Here is a 17,249-nt window from a genome sequence, read left to right as displayed (position 1 = left end):
GTAAGTGTGTTAAAAACCCACCAGAGGGGAATAGAAGAAAAGTAGGAGACGTTTTGAAAAAAAGAAAATGTCTTCCACTTCAGCTAGATTTTATTTTAGTCACTGACACACTTTCTCACTTCAGAGCATCCCCTCACTCTGAATCATCTCTGTGTTAGTTGTCCCAAGTGGTTTTCCCTAAACATCCCAGCTTTATCTGCTTTGTAGGACTGTTACATTTGACAGATTTGACAGAAGCTTTGGCTTTACAAGCATTTGTGGAAACCAGAAACAGTCCAGACATTCATTTGTATGTATTTGCTTTATTTTGAATAATAAAACATCCAAGGATTTTTCTTCTTCTTCTTCTGAGGGATCACCCTTTAAGAACAAGTTATTTTTAAAGGGACACTTCACAGATTCCTAAGCCATGTTCAGTTTACTTGTCTAGAGGTGTGTAAATAGATTTTCTGTGTCTGGAAGAGGTCTGCAGAGGAGGAAAATCATCAATCATTGTTTGCGTCAACACTACAGGCATGAGCAATTGATAATAAAATGTATAAAACATGGACAGAGTCTCAGTGATGACACCCATTGGTTTCTGAAGTGGAGTTATGAAGCCAACCTTGGCGGTTGCCATATTGGATTCAGCCTAACATTTGATCTATCTAGAAAAAAGATAAAGAGGTGGAGGAAGGCCTTGTGTCCACAAACAGCGCCTTCTGCTCTAGATGTGCTTATGACGTCCGTTACAGATCGCTTCTCGGCAGTGCTCATTGTTGCTAGGTTACGAAAGTTCATTTCTGTAATGTCTGCTCAACATGAAAACAACGTAAAGGAGTCGTGTCCTGGCATCAGCAGCAGCTCCATGGAAATTGTATCCTCGAAAAAGACGAATCAGACTTGCGTCTCCACCGCTATTGTTGTTGACGAAGCTGATGTTTTAAGTCCCGCCCCATCTTGCTTCTTATTGGCCAGTGAGGGAGTTGTTATGGGTTGCAGTCTTAGCTTTAAACGTTTTAAAATCTGACTTTGAATAAACTATGACTTCCTATTTTCCATTTGTAAAAATTCCGCCCACTGTTTGATTTTACTTCCTGTCCTTACTGGCCATGAAGGGATCCCCTCTTGATGAACAAGATAAAAAATAATTTAATTTTAAGAGTAAGCTGGAAGAAGCAGCCAATGTAACAAACAAAATAACAAGCACTAGTTTCCCTGCGAATGAGCATTGTTACAAGTTTGACGGTTAAAGCGATGACAGAGAGATGATTTGTGGCGAGTCTTAAAAAACCAAGCCTCTATTTAATTCAGCCTCGTTAAACTCCCCTCTTCAACACATGAACTGAAGTTCTGTGTGTTTGTGTGAAACGGTGGGTGTGAAGCCTTATCTTCTGTTGCACTGTAATTTTCCCTGGATTGCAAAGGCGGGCTCGACTCTCTGATTGAAACGGCTCTCAGTAAACCTTCAATTACAGCCAGGGGTCTCAGATTGAGCCATTTAGGCATCAGCTGAGCGTGTGTGAGTGTGCACACGGGGGGGGGGGGGGGATCCAAGTGAATGAGGGACAGAAGGTCAGAGAAATACATCAGAAAGACTCTGTAAAAAAAAATAATCTGAAGGGAAGCGTCAGAAATAACTATGGAGGTTACAAGAACAAGAACGCGAGAAGTAAAATGGTATAGAAACGGGTGAAATGCAGAGCAGGGCAGTCAGAGGAGAGACGGGTAAATTAATGAAGAGTGGGATGATGTGAGGGAGAACAGAGAGGCAAATGGCAGAGAGAGGGGGAAGGGATGAAAGAGGAGTGACATACAAAGAGGATGAGAGAGACAGAGATGTGATGTGTATGACGTGAAGACAGGCAAAGAGTTAAAGAAAGACATATTTAATTGAGTGAGAAAGCTCAAATATAGATGTGCATAGCCGTACATGTAAAAAAAAAAAACAACAACATAGCTTTGGGGCTGAAACATCAGAACTTTCAAGTAAACTTGTTTCCTGGGTTTTATTTGCACATACAGCAGATATTCATCTACATGGTTATTTGGAGTCCTGTTTGTCTCCCCAGGTTCAGTAATGACTCTTTTAGCTCTGTTTTAGTCTCAACCAGCTCAAATGTGTTGGTCTCTTGCTGAGAAACGCTTCTTTACAATGATTACCTTTCTTATTGTCTGCTGTTATTTGATTAAGTTTGTATTGTACTATTGGAATGTAGCGCTTTTTCAAATGAGCACCAAAAAGTTCTATAACTGCAGAGGACGACTGCAGTGTTTGAGGAACATTGTAAAGAGTGATGCCTCCCTCTTTGCAGTAATTTCATTTGAAATATAAAAATGTTGATTCTCATAGCTTTAAAGGTCACATATTCGCCTCCTTTTCAACAATTAAAACATGTCTCTGAAGTTTCTTGTTCTAAATCCACTCTGATCCTGTATTTGATCATGCCTATAAACCCCTCTATTTCAGCTCTGATCAGAACAGGCTGTTTCTGTGTCTGTAGCTTTAAATGCAAATGAGCTGTGTCTGACCACGCCCCCTCTCTGGAAGGGCTTGGGTGGTGTGGACTTTCTTACATCATGCCTAATTGTTTACAGTGAGAAGGTGGACTCATAGGGCAGAACAAACACCTAGCTGTGGGAGTGTCACCCACCTGCGGGAGGGGTTACTGCCCTTTGTGATGTCACAAAGGGAAAATCTCCAAACGGCCTGTTTGAGCACACATTTTCTGAAATTGGTGCAGACTTTTTCAAAATTCGGCGGTTTTATAGACAGGCTAGGGGCGCATATCAGTGTTAGAAAAACATGGTGAAGTGTATTTTGCACAATATGTGACCTTTAAGTAAGTGTAGAGTTTTTTTTCCTCTGAAAGCTTTCCTGATAATTTAAATAATATCTTCTATTAAACGTAAGATAGAAGAAAGTGTCATTGGGTTTACACTGGACTTTCTCCCTTACAGTTTAAGTTTTATAGATTGAGAACCGTGGTGATAAAAGGTAAAGGCGAGTAGTCAAGTGGACAGGATCATTGTGAAGATGCTGAGTTGTTAGCATGAGTTATGCTTTCTCTAATGGAGGACGAGGGATAATTGGGTCATTTCATCACAGCTAAGTGACCGGACCTCATCATCAGTTAACAGCTGATGTCTATATTTCCACCACGGAAGGAGGAGGGACAAACTTAAGTGCAGAGCGGGATTGTGTTGTTAAATGAGGCTGTGTGTTGTTTGCAACAGCTCTGTGCAGGAGAAGAAGATGCTACTGGAGAGAAACAGATATATTTAAGTACAAGATGTCTGAATGCCTACAGCAAGCCCTTCTGCAAACTCTCTACAGACTCTAGCACATCTGTTAGAGCAACACACACTTACACTTACAAACACACACTCAAACATAGAGGGCGGCGGCTGGCTGGGAGACTAAGCTGACATATCAACCACCCAGTGTTGTAAAGGCTATGGTTTCTAAACTTGGATATTTTTTTTCTGCCGGATTGAATAAATGACCTTTAAGCTGAAATAGAAAGTGTAGTGTGTGCGTATGGATTGTGTGCTGCAAAGAGAGACTGGGCCATTGTGGTAGCATGTGTGTGTGCCTGACATGGATGTAAGCCGAGCTGCTTTCACCTGTCAGGTCCTGCCACATTAGATTTGTTACTCCCCCTCTTCTTCTTCTTCTTCTCTAGTTCTCTGAGAGAAGGGTTCCCCAACCTCCAGTTTCCATGTTGGTAGACCACATAGATGATGCAGAAAACTGGTTAGAAAAAGCTCTGAATTAAAGATTATTTTATTTGGGTTTTCATCATGTTTTATTAAAATTAGCCAGCAGATAGCAGGTCATGCTAAAGATGCAAAGAAAAAAAGGACTCTGGAAGCAAGATCCAGGTTAAGTTTCATCAAACAAACTCTGAATTGATTTTAAATTATTACATTAATGATGTGAAGTGGCTCATTTTAGAATTTTATTTTGTTTTTCATTTCTTGTAGATGTCAGTGTCCTTGCTATTTAGAAAACCGGCCTTAGGCTACATGAAATCTAAGTAAAACTCCTCCCTTGTCTTTTGTAATTTATGAGTTTGACTAAGATAAATTCAAGCGGGACAGAAACATGCAAATCACAAAAGTTTATTGCGACAATAAATCAAGTAAATAAACGACCATAAAGGGATGATAAGTGACAATCTGCATGTCTTATTGTCTTCCAGGTGTTGTACCTGCAGCAGGCGGAGGTCACCAGGGAGCGGGTGTATGCGATGCACCAGTCCAGCATCGATGGGGTGGAGGACATGTCGGCACTGGCCGAGCTGCACGAGGCTGCCATCATGCACAATCTGTACCAGCGCTACCAGAAGGACAACATCTATGTAAGTGCATTAAGAGAGACACCAAGAATATGTGCATGTGCTGTATGTGGTCGTGTTCTTCGTTTTGTTCTTCTCTAATAACTAGAGGGGCTGAAACAAAAACATCAGGAGCATATTCTTCCCCTATTCTATCAGGGTTTATTCTCTCTGTTTGTTTTCTTCTTTCGGCTTTGTTTAAGCTGATGATGTTCAGGCACATTAATCATAAAGACCTTACTGCTGACCTTTTGCGACATGAAATAAAACACTGGAAGAAGCGACCATCACTACGAGCATTTGTTCGGCTCGATGATCTGATAGAGGACTCGAGACCGTTGTGAAGTCTTCTTTGTTCATGATCTGTGGACAGGAAGTCGGTGGTCACACAACACAAATAATGAAAAAGATGCATTACATAAAGTCTATAAAACTCCATTACCCACCTTGCCTGGGGAATTTTATCTCACCAATACCCACAGATGACATGAAAAGATGATGATCTCTTTTTGTGGTTATTTAATGGATGTTTAGATCAATGAATTCAGGCAAGTCAGACAAAACCTGAAACCTTATCAGACAACAGACCAATAACAGCCCTCCAGGGTGTGACCTAATCTAGATTATTAAATATTGTTCATACACAGATTTGCTTTAAGATGAAGTATTAAGGGGTCTGTGAGGGGTCAGCTTACTATTTCATATTGTGTGATTGCATTTCATGGATATGTATGTCATTCAGCACAGTCTAAAATGTGTGTTGTAGGAGAAAATGCACAGACACGGTAATATGACACGATGCACGACCTGCTGAGCTGAAGTTTGGAGAGCAAAGGGATGGAAAGCAGGGTGACTGCAGTTTCAGCAAAACAGCTCAAAATGATCTATCCAGTATCCATCCTCTTTTATCTTACTGGTTTGACAGCAGCTTTTGAATAAAATAGGCATTTTTTCTCGACCCTGCTATGTTCCCTTATCCTCTCATCAAGAAAATATCAATTTTTTGTTGTTCATATTTGTAGAGGAGAAATGGAATAGCTAGAATAAAAGCAAAAAAAAAATGATACTAAGACTAAACCTGGACTTATGTGTGTTTAAGTTCCTTTGCTTTTTTTCTGGGGACATTTTTACCTTAAATGGATAGGATAGCTGAAGAGAGACAGGTAATGTTGGGAGGAGTGAGTGGGTGATGATATGCAGCACAGTGGTAATATTGGATTCAAACCCACGGCCACTGCGTCGACCGTCTTTGTCCTCTGTACATGGGCTGAGCCAAACCCACGCCTCTGAAATGACGCTTCTTGCCTCTTTGCAGACTAACATCGGGAGCATCCTGGCAGCTGTCAACCCTTACAAGCAGGTCCCGGGTATGTATGGCCCGGAGAGGGTGGACCTGTACTCCAAACACCACATAGGAGAGCTCCCGCCGCACATCTTCGCCGTGGCCAACGAGTGCTACCGCTGCATCTGGAAACGCCACGACAGTCAGTGTGTCCTCATCAGGCGAGTATGACCACTGAAGAAGATGTTTACCTTTTAGTTCACGCGTCTGTCTAGATATCTTTTTGTCTACCGGGTGTTTCATCTGTCCGTCTTTTTTTAAGTCCTGCATCAAAAAGGTTACTGCACGCTTTCCTGGCTCGCAAGTTATCCAAGACAGGGATTGTTTCTAGACGATCCAAAAAGTCCTATTTTACTACATACCCAGATGGAGTGCACATGGATTTGTGTTTCTGTATACAGGTAGTTTGCCTGATGATAATGTTAATAATAATAATCTTTATCTTTTCTAAACTCACGTTACAAAGTGTTGAAAAGAATACAACAAAGCTCAAAAAGAGGGCTTTTTATTGTTGAGAGAAAGATACTATTGATACATCTCTTTATGTTCTCAGGTAACAAGCTTTAGTTTGCTTAACTCTGTATACAGATGAGGAAAATCTGGAGAAAGTGGAGCTAGCTTTCATCAGTTTAATCTTGTTTGTTTTGTCGCTACAAAAAAAAAAATGTAAGGATGCAGTCTACCTTCAGTAGTTTAAGGTCAAGAAACCTGAGTGACACAATGTTGTTTCCTTTAGAATAATTATTTTATTCAAGATAGAAGAGAGCGAAAAATTTGAGGGACATATTTCAAGACTCCTCAAGAAAAGCTAATGTTAGCATTCAAGCAACTTCCTTGCATAACTGTTTGATATGAAAATAATTAAAATGTTCAGGGTTTTTTTTTTTTTCTTCTAGGATGAAAGAAATGTGTCGATAAAGTTCTTAGATATCTTACAATCCATTCAAAATGTTCCGAATATGAAATGATTATAAAACATCCTTATAGCTTATTAACTGCAGCTAATGGGTTTTGAATGTGTTGTTTTAACCGGAAATGTGGAGCAATAACCTCTCCAGATTTTCACTATTTATTGTCTTTTAAGTACCAGATCAATCTGTAAGTCGTGAAATGACAGTAATTCATCATTTTACTTCATTTATAGGACTTCAAAAGTGGAACATGGCAGCATGACATAACAGCATTTGAGCTTCCAACCCTGAGCGTGATATCAGAGGGAAAAGGGCTGCTGTGTGAATATGGTGAATGGTGTTTCAAACCAGGCAAACCTATGAGATGCTTCTATTTTACATGTGCTCACAGCCAACATCCCAGGCACATACACATGATGCTACAGACAGTCTGTCTTTGGGCTCAAGTGTTGGCCAAGAGGAAATGTTTCCCGGATTGTGACACCAGATGGGGCTCAGAATCCCTGGGAGAAAAGAGTGCCCTCAGCCTTTTTTCAAGGCAATCTGGCCAATGTTTGATCTACTAAATCTAAAGCGTTAACACAAATGATCTGTATCCCTTAACCCCATTAAGTCCTGCATTGTAATTTTGAGATAAATAAGTTGAGATCTTGAGGAAACAACTGAAAGAAAATATATCTGTTTAGGGCTTCCATGCATTATTCCATTAAGGCAACATCTCCGTAATCCTCACCTAATGAATGTAATTTGTTTGTGCTGACATGTCTGGTAAAGAAATATCTAGCCATGCAAGACTAACATGGAGTTGAAAATTAAGGCTAAATGGGTCAACCTGGCTGTTCAGGACCAAATGTCTCATCTTGCTTTCAATAACACTCAGGCTTTGTCTCGCTCGGTTTGTTGATTAAAATAGACTGGGAGCTAATGCAATGTGTCTGCAGCTGCCAAACCCCAATATCAATGAAAGAACCCGATCAGTTAAGAGATATGTGAATGTCAGAGAAGGTCACAGGGTGTTTGATTAGATTGGGTTGTGTGTGTGTCCTCAGTGGTGAATCAGGGGCTGGGAAGACAGAAAGCACTAAACTGTTGCTTCAGTTCCTGTCGGTGATGAGCCAGAACTCATCCGGGACGCCCTCATCAGAGAAATCTACACGAGTGGAGCAGGCCATCGTACAGAGCAGGTACGCATTATAAACCCTTACTTGTCTTTGTCACATTGATGTGATATGTGGTCTTTTGAAGTTTTGTTGTTGAAAATATGAACGGCTTTCTAGACTGGAGTCACAAGCACAAAACAGAAAGTATCACGTTCTTAAGGACAGGTCCAAGGAAAGTCACATTTCTTTAAGAACCTGAAAGCTGGCATCAATACGGGTCACTTTCTACGTCTTGTTTAATCAGTTGAACACAAAACACTCAGAGTTTCCAAGGGGATTGATTTGCAGACAAAAAAATCCAAGTATGTATTGAGTATGTATGTAAAAAGGCTGGCCCAGCAGGTGGCCCAGGTTCAAGTGCGACCTGCAGATCCTTCTCAGCACGTCATTCCACACCCTCTTTGGGTCAAAGACCAAAAATGAATCTTTAAAACATTAATATTAAAGAGTACGCAGCAGATCCACTGAACTGAGAGGCTGCAGGCTTTCAAAGTCTGCAACTTTTGTTAAAAAATGAATGAAATCCTTAAGAGATTGTCAAATAGTTGCTTTTCATTATTTTAAGGTCAATCACCAAATCGAGCATTAGATTATTCTTTGCATATTTAATGCTAACCATTAAAGTCCCATGGATTTTGAACGTCTTAAAATACTTTAACATTCTGTATATTCTAGGTGTATTTAAGTAAAATTAAGAACCCAAGGATATTGGTTTTGAAGTTAGAGTCAAGCTTTCAGGAAGTTGGACAATTTAGACCCAGATCTAAATTTTTCTACTCTACGGCTCTGATTACTACCCGGCTGCCCCTCAGTATCTGGGCTTTCTTATCGGCACAGTAAACAGATATTGTTTTGCTGAAGACGAGACTGCGTTAGTCTGTTTCCACAAATTGTAAAGTTCAGTCAAACAATGTTGCTTCTGGAATAACATCGAACAAATGTCCCCTGCAGCACATTGTGGCTGAACAGCAGGAACACAAACAAAACAGAATAGAAATTCACTAACTCTGTTGTTTTTTTTTTTCCTCTCCACAGTCCGATTATGGAAGCGTTCGGGAATGCGAAGACAGTTTACAACAACAACTCCAGCCGCTTTGGGAAATTCATCCAACTTCACTTCTCTGAGGGCGGGAACATCCAGGGAGGCTGCGTCATCGACTGTATCCTTTTATTTATAGACCTGACTAATGTATTTGTATGAAGTTAAGCAGGACCTTCTTAAAATGATTCTATTAGCTGTTGTTGTTTCCTTGACTCTGTCTTTCAGATCTACTGGAGAAGGTAAATCCATCCCTGCAGCTTGGGTTTCAGGTTTAAATTCATTGGGCATGATCGGTCAGCTTTGCTTTGTGAATCATAATGAAATGTTAATGATGGCTTTGCTGCATTGATTTTTCTGTAGAATCGTGTGGTACGACAAAACCCTGGAGAACGAAACTACCACATCTTCTACGCTCTGCTGGCGGGAGCTAACAAGGATCAAAGAGGTGAGGAAAGGATGAAACCATTCAATTTTCTGTACCGTCTTTTAAAACAAAGAAATTACTTAAGTGTCATTTCAAACATTTTTGCAGACTTCATCTATAAAGTTAGTGCGGCTGTTTATCTTTGCACAAACATTTTTTTTTTTATTTCCTCCATCAGGCCAGTACTTCCTGGAGGATCCTGCAGAATCTTTCCACTACCTCAACCAATCAGGATGTCTGAAGGACAAGAGCCTGAATGACAAAAATCTGTTTAACAGCGTTATGGTAAGTGTCACTGCGTTTCTTTTTTTGTTAAATAGATTGTAATTATGTCAAAATGTGTTGATAAATCTGCTCTTCTGGCAGGATTGATAAAAGTATTTACTGTATAATACGGTGGCCTGGTGAGGATCAAAAAGTTAGTCTGGTAGCTGGAGTTAGATAGAGCCTGATGCAGAATCAGAACTATACTACAGTCCATCAAAAAGTGGCTTTATGGTGATATAAGCACCTCTGCAGTTAAAGGGATCTCACCTCTTTTCTCTGTGCGTTTGTGTAGGAGGCGCTGAAAGTGCTCCAGTTCACAGAGGAGGAGATCAGAGACATGTTCAAGCTGTTGTCGGGAGTCTTACAGCTGGGAAACATTGAGTTCATGACTGCAGGAGGAGCCCAGATCACCACCAAGCAAGGTCAGACGGGCAGAGCAACTTGAGGCAGAGAGAGTAAAAACTTGAATAAATGCATTGCAGGGAGTGTAACACATCTTTTACCGTCTCTCAGTGGCCACTAACGTCAGTGAGCTGCTGGGCTTGGACGCCTTCCAGCTGTCTGAAGTCCTGACTCAGCGCTCCATAATCCTCAGAGGAGAGGAGATCTGCTCCCCGCTCACTATAGAGCAGGTCAGCACACACAAAACACACATACAGTATGTTCATTCTCGCCTTTTTTGATCGATCACACACACACGCTCACACGTCCATCCTCCTTGGTACAGGCCGTGGATTCCCGGGACTCTGTTGCCATGGCGTTGTATTCCCAGTGTTTCTCCTGGATCATCCTCAAGATCAATCAGAAGATCAAAGGGAAGGAGAACTTTAAATCCATCGGCATCCTGGACATCTTTGGCTTTGAGAACTTCCAGGTCAGAAATACTCAGCGGTCTTTCTGGATGTTTTATTTAATATGAGCCGACCACATGGAGATATTTTTTTTTTGCCTTTGCCTTTCAGGTGAATCGATTCGAGCAGTTTAACATAAATTACGCCAACGAGAAACTTCAGGAGTATTTCAACAAGCACATCTTCTCCCTGGAGCAGCTCGAGTACAACAGGTAAACCTCTGCAGAGTGTTCAGAACTAAACCAACAAAGGCTCATGTGCAGGACAAGTCATGTTAGAGAAACATCAACACTGTGGTCAGAAGTCATGTTACTGTACACCAGAGTATAACTGCTCGGCTTTAATCTCCACAGGGAAGGTGTCCAGTGGGACGCCATCGACTGGATGGACAACGCAGAGTGTCTGGACCTCATAGAGAAGGTAGTAGATGGATTGTTTTCTAAGTAACATCAATAATGTTTACATCTGTAATAAAGACTGCAGAAACGCCTGGGCCCCTGAAAGGCCCAGTAAGTGGGCCCTCCCAGGATATGATTTAAATCAATGTATGTGCATTCGATAAGTAGTGTGAGTGCTAGCCTCCTGGCTAACATTAGCTTCCTCTGGGCCCACTTATGCCAGTCACATAAAAAAAAAAAAAGGTTTATGTCATTTGAAGAGGGTGTTTACATTTTGATGCAGGGTACATTTTCTTGAAGCAACAATAAACTAAATGTGTGTTTTTGTTGCTTTGAGAGTTAATTGTGAGTATTTAGTTGTAATATAACATTTGGTAGTTTTTGCTTAAAATTAGGTTTGTTTTTGCTAACCTCCATGGTCCCTCCTAATGCGACTGGGCCCCTGAAAGCGTTTCCCTCTATCCCCCCTTATCTGCATCCTTATCTGTTAGTTAGATTTTTTTCCCTGCAACTGAATATATTCTATGCATCTGACTTTGAGTTTACAAAACAACCATGGTATTTTTGCCAAAAGCTCTGTAGACTGATTGATCTTAAAATAGTTTTTGTGATCCAGACGTTTGGTTGCAGCGTGTTGATGTGAAAGCGCCTCTCACTGGGTGTCCGCCTCAGACGCTCTCTCTGGAAACTGATCTAATAATATCAGACTGATGTCTTAGAAAGTGGTGTTGATTTCATACAGCTGAGGTAATATATATATTTTTTTTATTCCTGTCATTTAGAAACTGGGCTTGTTGGCACTCGTGAATGAAGAGAGTCGTTTCCCCAAAGGAACAGACTTCACTCTGCTGGAGAAGCTGCACAGCAGGCACTCTGTGAGACACTTACAACGTTTTCAATATGCACTGTGCTGCTTTTCTACATCAACTTTGATTAACTTTATTTGTGCATTTTTCCCCGTCTTTTGCAGACAAACCCTTATTATGTGAAGCCCAGACTGGCTGACCATCAGTTCGGTATCAAACATTATGCCGGCGAGGTGAGCCGTGAGAAACCAAACCATTTCATTTGAACCTTCTGTGTGTTTTGTGTGACGCCTTGGATTTTAATGATACATCTCTGGTTTTTGCTCAGGTCCTGTATGATGTTAAAGGAGTACTAGAGAAGAACAGAGATACCTTCAGAGACGACATCCTGAACATGCTCAAGGACAGCAGGTACAACAATCAGACCAACAAACTACTTAATCGAACCAGAAAAAAGACCCATATTGTGTCTTATTTGAGTAAATAAAATGTTATTTAACGAGGTGTTTGCACATCCAGCTCTCTCATGAAGTAGGTGACGACAAACTATCACTTGAAAAGAAAAAATCCCGCACACTACTCTTGCTAATTATCACCAATTTATTAGAAAAAATCACAACATTTCAGTCCCTCTGAACCTTTGTCAAGTCGGTCACTGACAAAGGTTTAGGATTTTTAAAGCCTTGAAATCACAATCTGAAGATAAAGAAGTTTATCTTCCTAATATCAATCTCCAGTCAGATTCATACCATGTTTAGTTACATGTCTTTCATTGCAATGTTATTTATATATCTCTGACACAGAAGTTTATTTCTGTCAGTGTCTGAGAAAGTGGAACAGATAAATAAAGTCTGAGGACTCTGAAATCCCTCAAAATGATTTTGAACATGTCTGAAAGTTTTCTCTGTGACTCAAACAATGAGTGACAATGACGATTAATACTTTCAAGAAATGGAAACGAAAATCATTATCAGCTGTTTTTATCCTTCATGTATCCTTCATGTATCCTTTGTGTTTCTGTTTCCTCTCAGGCTGGACTTCATCTACGACTTGTTTGAGAAGGTCGGCAGCAGGAACAATGAGGAGAAGATGGGAACGGCCAGGCGCAAACCTACTGTGAGCTCCCAGTTCAGGGTAAGTGATCCGAGCAGTTTTGACATCATTACATGAAAGTATCTAGACCCTTTCAGATTATTTTTGGATTTTTGAAGGGTGTTATTAACTTGCTGAGGACCCTAAACCCTCTGAATGCTGAAGCCAACATAAGCTGCTACGTGAAGAGGCTCTTTCTAACATCCATTTCAGAAGGCTTCATAAATACACACAGATGTATGACGTGATTAAATAGCAGCAATTCATATTTATATGCACCATGAACTATCAGGTACCCCCTTCATGCATAACGGGGGGGGGTCAGGTGGGCTGAAGGTCTGTCTGGACAGGAGGAGGAACAGACTCATCTGCCAGAGAGAAAAAAAAGAGCTTAAGATTTATCTAGTTCCCAAAGTGACCCAAACACAAAAGTATGTTGAAACAAAGGGTCAAAGGGTCAACACCACAGAGAACAAAGTATTTCCATTACTTCCTGGTTCATAACTTCAGAAACGGATTGATTTTCACATTTTTTGTTGATTTCTGTTTTGTGACTTTACCAAGAAATGAATCAAGAAAAATGTTTCAGCCAATCTGAGACACAATCCTTGTCGATGTGCTAAATTTTAAAACGCTGATTTTGATTAAAAGTTTTTTTTCTCTCCTCCTTGAAACAATCATTAAAAGACTAACTGTCTCATTTCCTGAACAATTCCTTCTCTCTTCATCTCCTCAGGACTCCCTACACTCTCTCATGGCCACTCTGAGCGTATCAAACCCTTTTTTCATCCGCTGCATTAAGCCTAACATGGATAAGGTCAGTCCTCTGTCATTTCATACATTCACACTAATACTACCTCACAGCTTGATTGACAACTCTCAAATGATCTTTCATTTTATGTTAAATAATCTCTCTCGTCTGACTTGTAGAATCCAAGTAAGTTTGACCCTGAGGTCGTCCTGAACCAGCTGAGGTATTCTGGGATGTTGGAGACCGTGAAGATCCGTCGAGCCGGCTTCCCCGTCCGCAGAACCTTCAAAGACTTCTTCTCCCGGTAACAGCCTCAGTCTGTGTTTGGATTTGAGTTTGTTTCACACAAAACTCTCTTATTTTTTTCCCTTTGGGTTGAAATTGTTCGATCTCTCTTTTGTTGTCTCTCACACTCTCTCTTCTTTGTGTTGTGCCTGCCAGATATAAGATCATTGCCAAAGACAAAGTAGCAGCAGCAGGAGATGATAAGAAGAAAAGTACGGACCTTTTGTTCAAATATGACAAGACAAAGAAGGAGTGGCAGTTCGGCAAGACAAAGGTAAGTTTAAGAAGCCTTTCACAGCTTCCCTTTAAATCTCTGGACCATTAGACGTGTTAAATCAAAACCCATGACTGTTTACATTACCTTTCATATAAGGGTTCTTCTTTATGAATTAACCCTTCACCTTCGTTCTCAGGTGTTTATGAAAGAGTCTTTGGAGCAGCTTTTAGAGAAAGATAGAGATGAAGTCCGACGCCAAGCTGCCATGATCATCCGCGCCCACCTGCTCGCTTTCTCTGCCAAGTAAGACCATCCATTAGTATCTGAAATGTGCACATTCACAAACAGAGCGTGCACCTGCTTAATCTCTTTTTTTAAAATGTATTTTCTTTTAGGAAGTATTTCAAGCGCGCCCGTGCAAGCGTCATCACCCTCCAGAAACATTTAAGGCGACACATTCAACGCAGGAAGTTTGTGAAACAACGCGAGGCGACGATGGTGCTGCAGAGACACAGGCGAGGTCAGGTGGCACGTGCACGAGTCCGGAAGATCAGGGAGGAGAAAAAGAAGAAAGAGGAAGAACAGAGGAGGAAAGAGGCGGGGGAGAAGTCGACACCTGGTGAAGGGGAGCAGCAGGAAAAGGTGGACGGAAAAGCTAAATCATCGGACGAAGACGCTGGTGATTCTGTGAGTGTTTTTTTAATAAAGCAAAATAAATATAACTCTAAAACACATTGTATTTTTGGAATATTTGATGCTTAATATGTCTCTGCTTTCTTCTCTTCTTCTTCTTCTTCTTCTTCTTGTTCAGGAAAGTACCCGGCAGATGGAGGAGATCCTGCAGCTGGAGCGAGAGATCGAGCGCCTGCAGAAAAAGAGAGAGGACGAGGTGTCCCAGCTGTGCGAGTCCTCCAAACAGGAGCTGCAGCTGCGCCGCGACGCGGAGCTCAAACGGATGAAGAAGGAGGCGTCCCGCAAGGCCACGCAGCTCATCGACCTCCTGGACTTCGGAGGCGTGGATCCCTCACTGGGCGCAGCCGCCGCCAAGCCTGCTGCTGCTGCTGCTGCTGCTGCTGCTGCTGTTGCCAAAGCCCCGAAAGCTGCGAACGCCAGCAGAGGAGCGTCCAAAGACGAGGAGGTGGACGAAGGGTTTCACGCCGAAGAGGAGTGCATCCCTCTCCCGGACTTCCCTCCTCCTGCAGAGACCGACACTCCCCTGGATCAGGAGATCTTCGCTCACCTCCCTCCTCCGCCGCCTGCTTTTGCAGAGGGAACAGTTCCTCCTGCTCCTCCGCCTCCGCCTCCTCTGCCAGCAGACGGCATCCCTGAGGCTGGAATCCCTCCTCCTACTCCTCCTGCTCCTCCTCCTCCTCCACCTCCACCTGGAGACGGTTCAGCTGTTCCTCCTCCACCACCACCTCATCCTCCTACGGGAGACGGAGAGAAGAAAGAGGGGGCCAAAGCAGAGCCGGAGAGGAAGGTGAGCATGGTGGAGAGTCTAGGGGACGGGGACGAACCGATCTACAGCATGCCGGCCGACACCGAGTCCGACTACGACCAGGAGGAGGAGGAAGGGTCGGTCACAGCGGGAGACGACAGCTCCGTGTCCGGGAGCAACCGAGGGAGCGCGGCCGTGATGGACGAGGAGCACCCGAGGAAGTCAACCTGCACAAACGCCAGCATCGAGTCCTACAGAGGCAGCTCTGACTCTGTGAGGACACACACTCACATGCATCCTTACATGCGTGCACGCAGATATGTATGAGCAGCTACACACAGACAAGTGAACTATTTAAAAAAAAAATAATAATAATGTCCCTACTCCTGCAGTTTTCTTCTTCATCTTTCTTCATGTAAAGAAATAATTCATATCTTTTTTTTTTTTTTTTTGATGCAGTATGCTGACAGTGACGACGAACATGACGGCATGATGGACACTGATGAAGAAGTCACTAACGGCAGAGTGACCTTGCTTAATGGAAACGGACCGCCATATTTCCACGGCTACCTCTACATGAAGGGTGTGTATACGTTATATTATCCGTGTCTTCAAAAGATGATCGTCTTAAGAATTTATTTGTCACATTTATTTTTTTTTTTCTCTCTGCTCCCTCAGCCGGTCTGATGATCCCGTGGAGGAGGCGTTGGTGTGTGTTGAAGGATGAAACCTTCATGTGGTTCCGGTCCAAGCAGGAGTCTCTAAAGTCGGGCTGGCTGTACAAGAAGGGAGGAGGCCTCTCCACTCTCTCACGGAGGTTGTTGTAGTTTTTACTGAGTGCAGCCTGCATGCTAATCAAATCAAAGTACCGTCTAACACATCAGCAGTTAGTTCGAAGACATTTCCCTTCAACGATACAGCTGTTACCATCTGTAAATAAGATCCTTCAAACTACTCAGACTTCTAGTTAAAGACCGTTTTCTGCTTAAGAGTATTTTTGTGAATCTGTCTACAATAAGAATCTGATAATAAGATATTCTGACTCTGATTCTGAAGTAAGCTCCTGTGAATAGTTGAGGTGTTCTTGTTTGTCTAACCTGATTGTTTTAACCCCCTGCAGTGCCGGACTACTTCAGCGTCCAAATCAAGCTGATGAACTTTGAATTTGTAGAGATTTTACTTTCAGAGTTAGAAATCAACCCTTTAAACTGTATATAGACTGTAACCTTCATGAAACAGACTGCTTAGTGTTGTAGTACTTGAAATTGGTCTTGGTCTCAAGACACCACTTTTTGAAGGGCTTGTCTCGGAATTGAAACGGCTGTAACCTTCCCTGTGTTACGGTCTAAGTGAGTGACACGCCCCCCCCTGCACATAAGATGATGATTTTCGGTTATATTTATGGTCTTGGACTTGGTCTCGGTCTCGCCCTGCCTTGGTCTCGGCCTTGACTCGGTCTTGATCCCTAAATGTCTCGGTTTTGGAGCACTCCAGTCTTTGGTATGTCTTAGTCTCTCTCTCCCACTCTCTCTCTCGCTCTCTCTCTCTTGCTCTCTTTCTTTCTTTCTCTCTCTCTCTCCCTCCGGTTTCTGAATCTATCCGTTGTCCACTCTATCAAATAAAGGCATAAAAAGCCCAAAAAGAAAAAAAAAAAAGAATGAAAATCATTTAATTATTGTAGGTTTTTTCTATATAAATGAGTTGGATTAAGTCACATGCACCTTCACATTGTCTGGGTTAGACTGTCTCTGCCTTTGTTTTCATTGTGTCTCATTCCTCCTCAGAAACTGGAAGATGCGCTGGTTTGTACTCAGGGACAATAAGCTGATGTACTACGACAACGACAGCGAGGAGAAACTGAAGGGAACCATCGACATCAGAGCTGCCAAGTAGGATACCTGTACCTCCAAAACACACTCACGTCCTCCCTATCCCTCTGCTGCAGC

At 42.1% G+C, this 17,249-nt stretch overlaps 1 protein-coding gene across 1 annotated transcript in view; it reads left to right on the top strand.

Annotated features, from left to right (window-relative positions):
• The window catches only part of myo10l1 (myosin X, like 1), a 52,282-nt gene that overhangs the window by 22,667 nt on the left and 12,366 nt on the right, over positions 1-17,249 (top strand). Inside the window, exons 3-27 of the mRNA XM_065966462.1 lie at positions 4,185-4,343; positions 5,635-5,822; positions 7,622-7,756; positions 8,768-8,892; positions 9,000-9,013; positions 9,135-9,219; positions 9,377-9,483; positions 9,758-9,887; positions 9,979-10,097; positions 10,193-10,339; positions 10,428-10,528; positions 10,670-10,736; positions 11,497-11,589; positions 11,685-11,753; positions 11,849-11,931; positions 12,552-12,654; positions 13,349-13,429; positions 13,543-13,667; positions 13,805-13,922; positions 14,062-14,168; positions 14,261-14,552; positions 14,677-15,576; positions 15,763-15,886; positions 15,982-16,120; positions 17,088-17,192. Coding sequence (XP_065822534.1) covers positions 4,185-4,343; positions 5,635-5,822; positions 7,622-7,756; positions 8,768-8,892; positions 9,000-9,013; positions 9,135-9,219; positions 9,377-9,483; positions 9,758-9,887; positions 9,979-10,097; positions 10,193-10,339; positions 10,428-10,528; positions 10,670-10,736; positions 11,497-11,589; positions 11,685-11,753; positions 11,849-11,931; positions 12,552-12,654; positions 13,349-13,429; positions 13,543-13,667; positions 13,805-13,922; positions 14,062-14,168; positions 14,261-14,552; positions 14,677-15,576; positions 15,763-15,886; positions 15,982-16,120; positions 17,088-17,192 — 3,716 coding nt within the window. The remainder of the gene's footprint in view (positions 1-4,184; positions 4,344-5,634; positions 5,823-7,621; positions 7,757-8,767; positions 8,893-8,999; positions 9,014-9,134; positions 9,220-9,376; positions 9,484-9,757; positions 9,888-9,978; positions 10,098-10,192; positions 10,340-10,427; positions 10,529-10,669; positions 10,737-11,496; positions 11,590-11,684; positions 11,754-11,848; positions 11,932-12,551; positions 12,655-13,348; positions 13,430-13,542; positions 13,668-13,804; positions 13,923-14,061; positions 14,169-14,260; positions 14,553-14,676; positions 15,577-15,762; positions 15,887-15,981; positions 16,121-17,087; positions 17,193-17,249) is intronic.

The sequence above is a fragment of the Labrus bergylta genome, chromosome 18, assembly GCF_963930695.1.
Source record: "Labrus bergylta chromosome 18, fLabBer1.1, whole genome shotgun sequence".
Taxonomy (NCBI): domain Eukaryota; kingdom Metazoa; phylum Chordata; class Actinopteri; order Labriformes; family Labridae; genus Labrus; species Labrus bergylta.
Note: the sequence above shows the minus strand (reverse complement) of the source record. Positions and strands in the feature narration are given on the sequence as shown.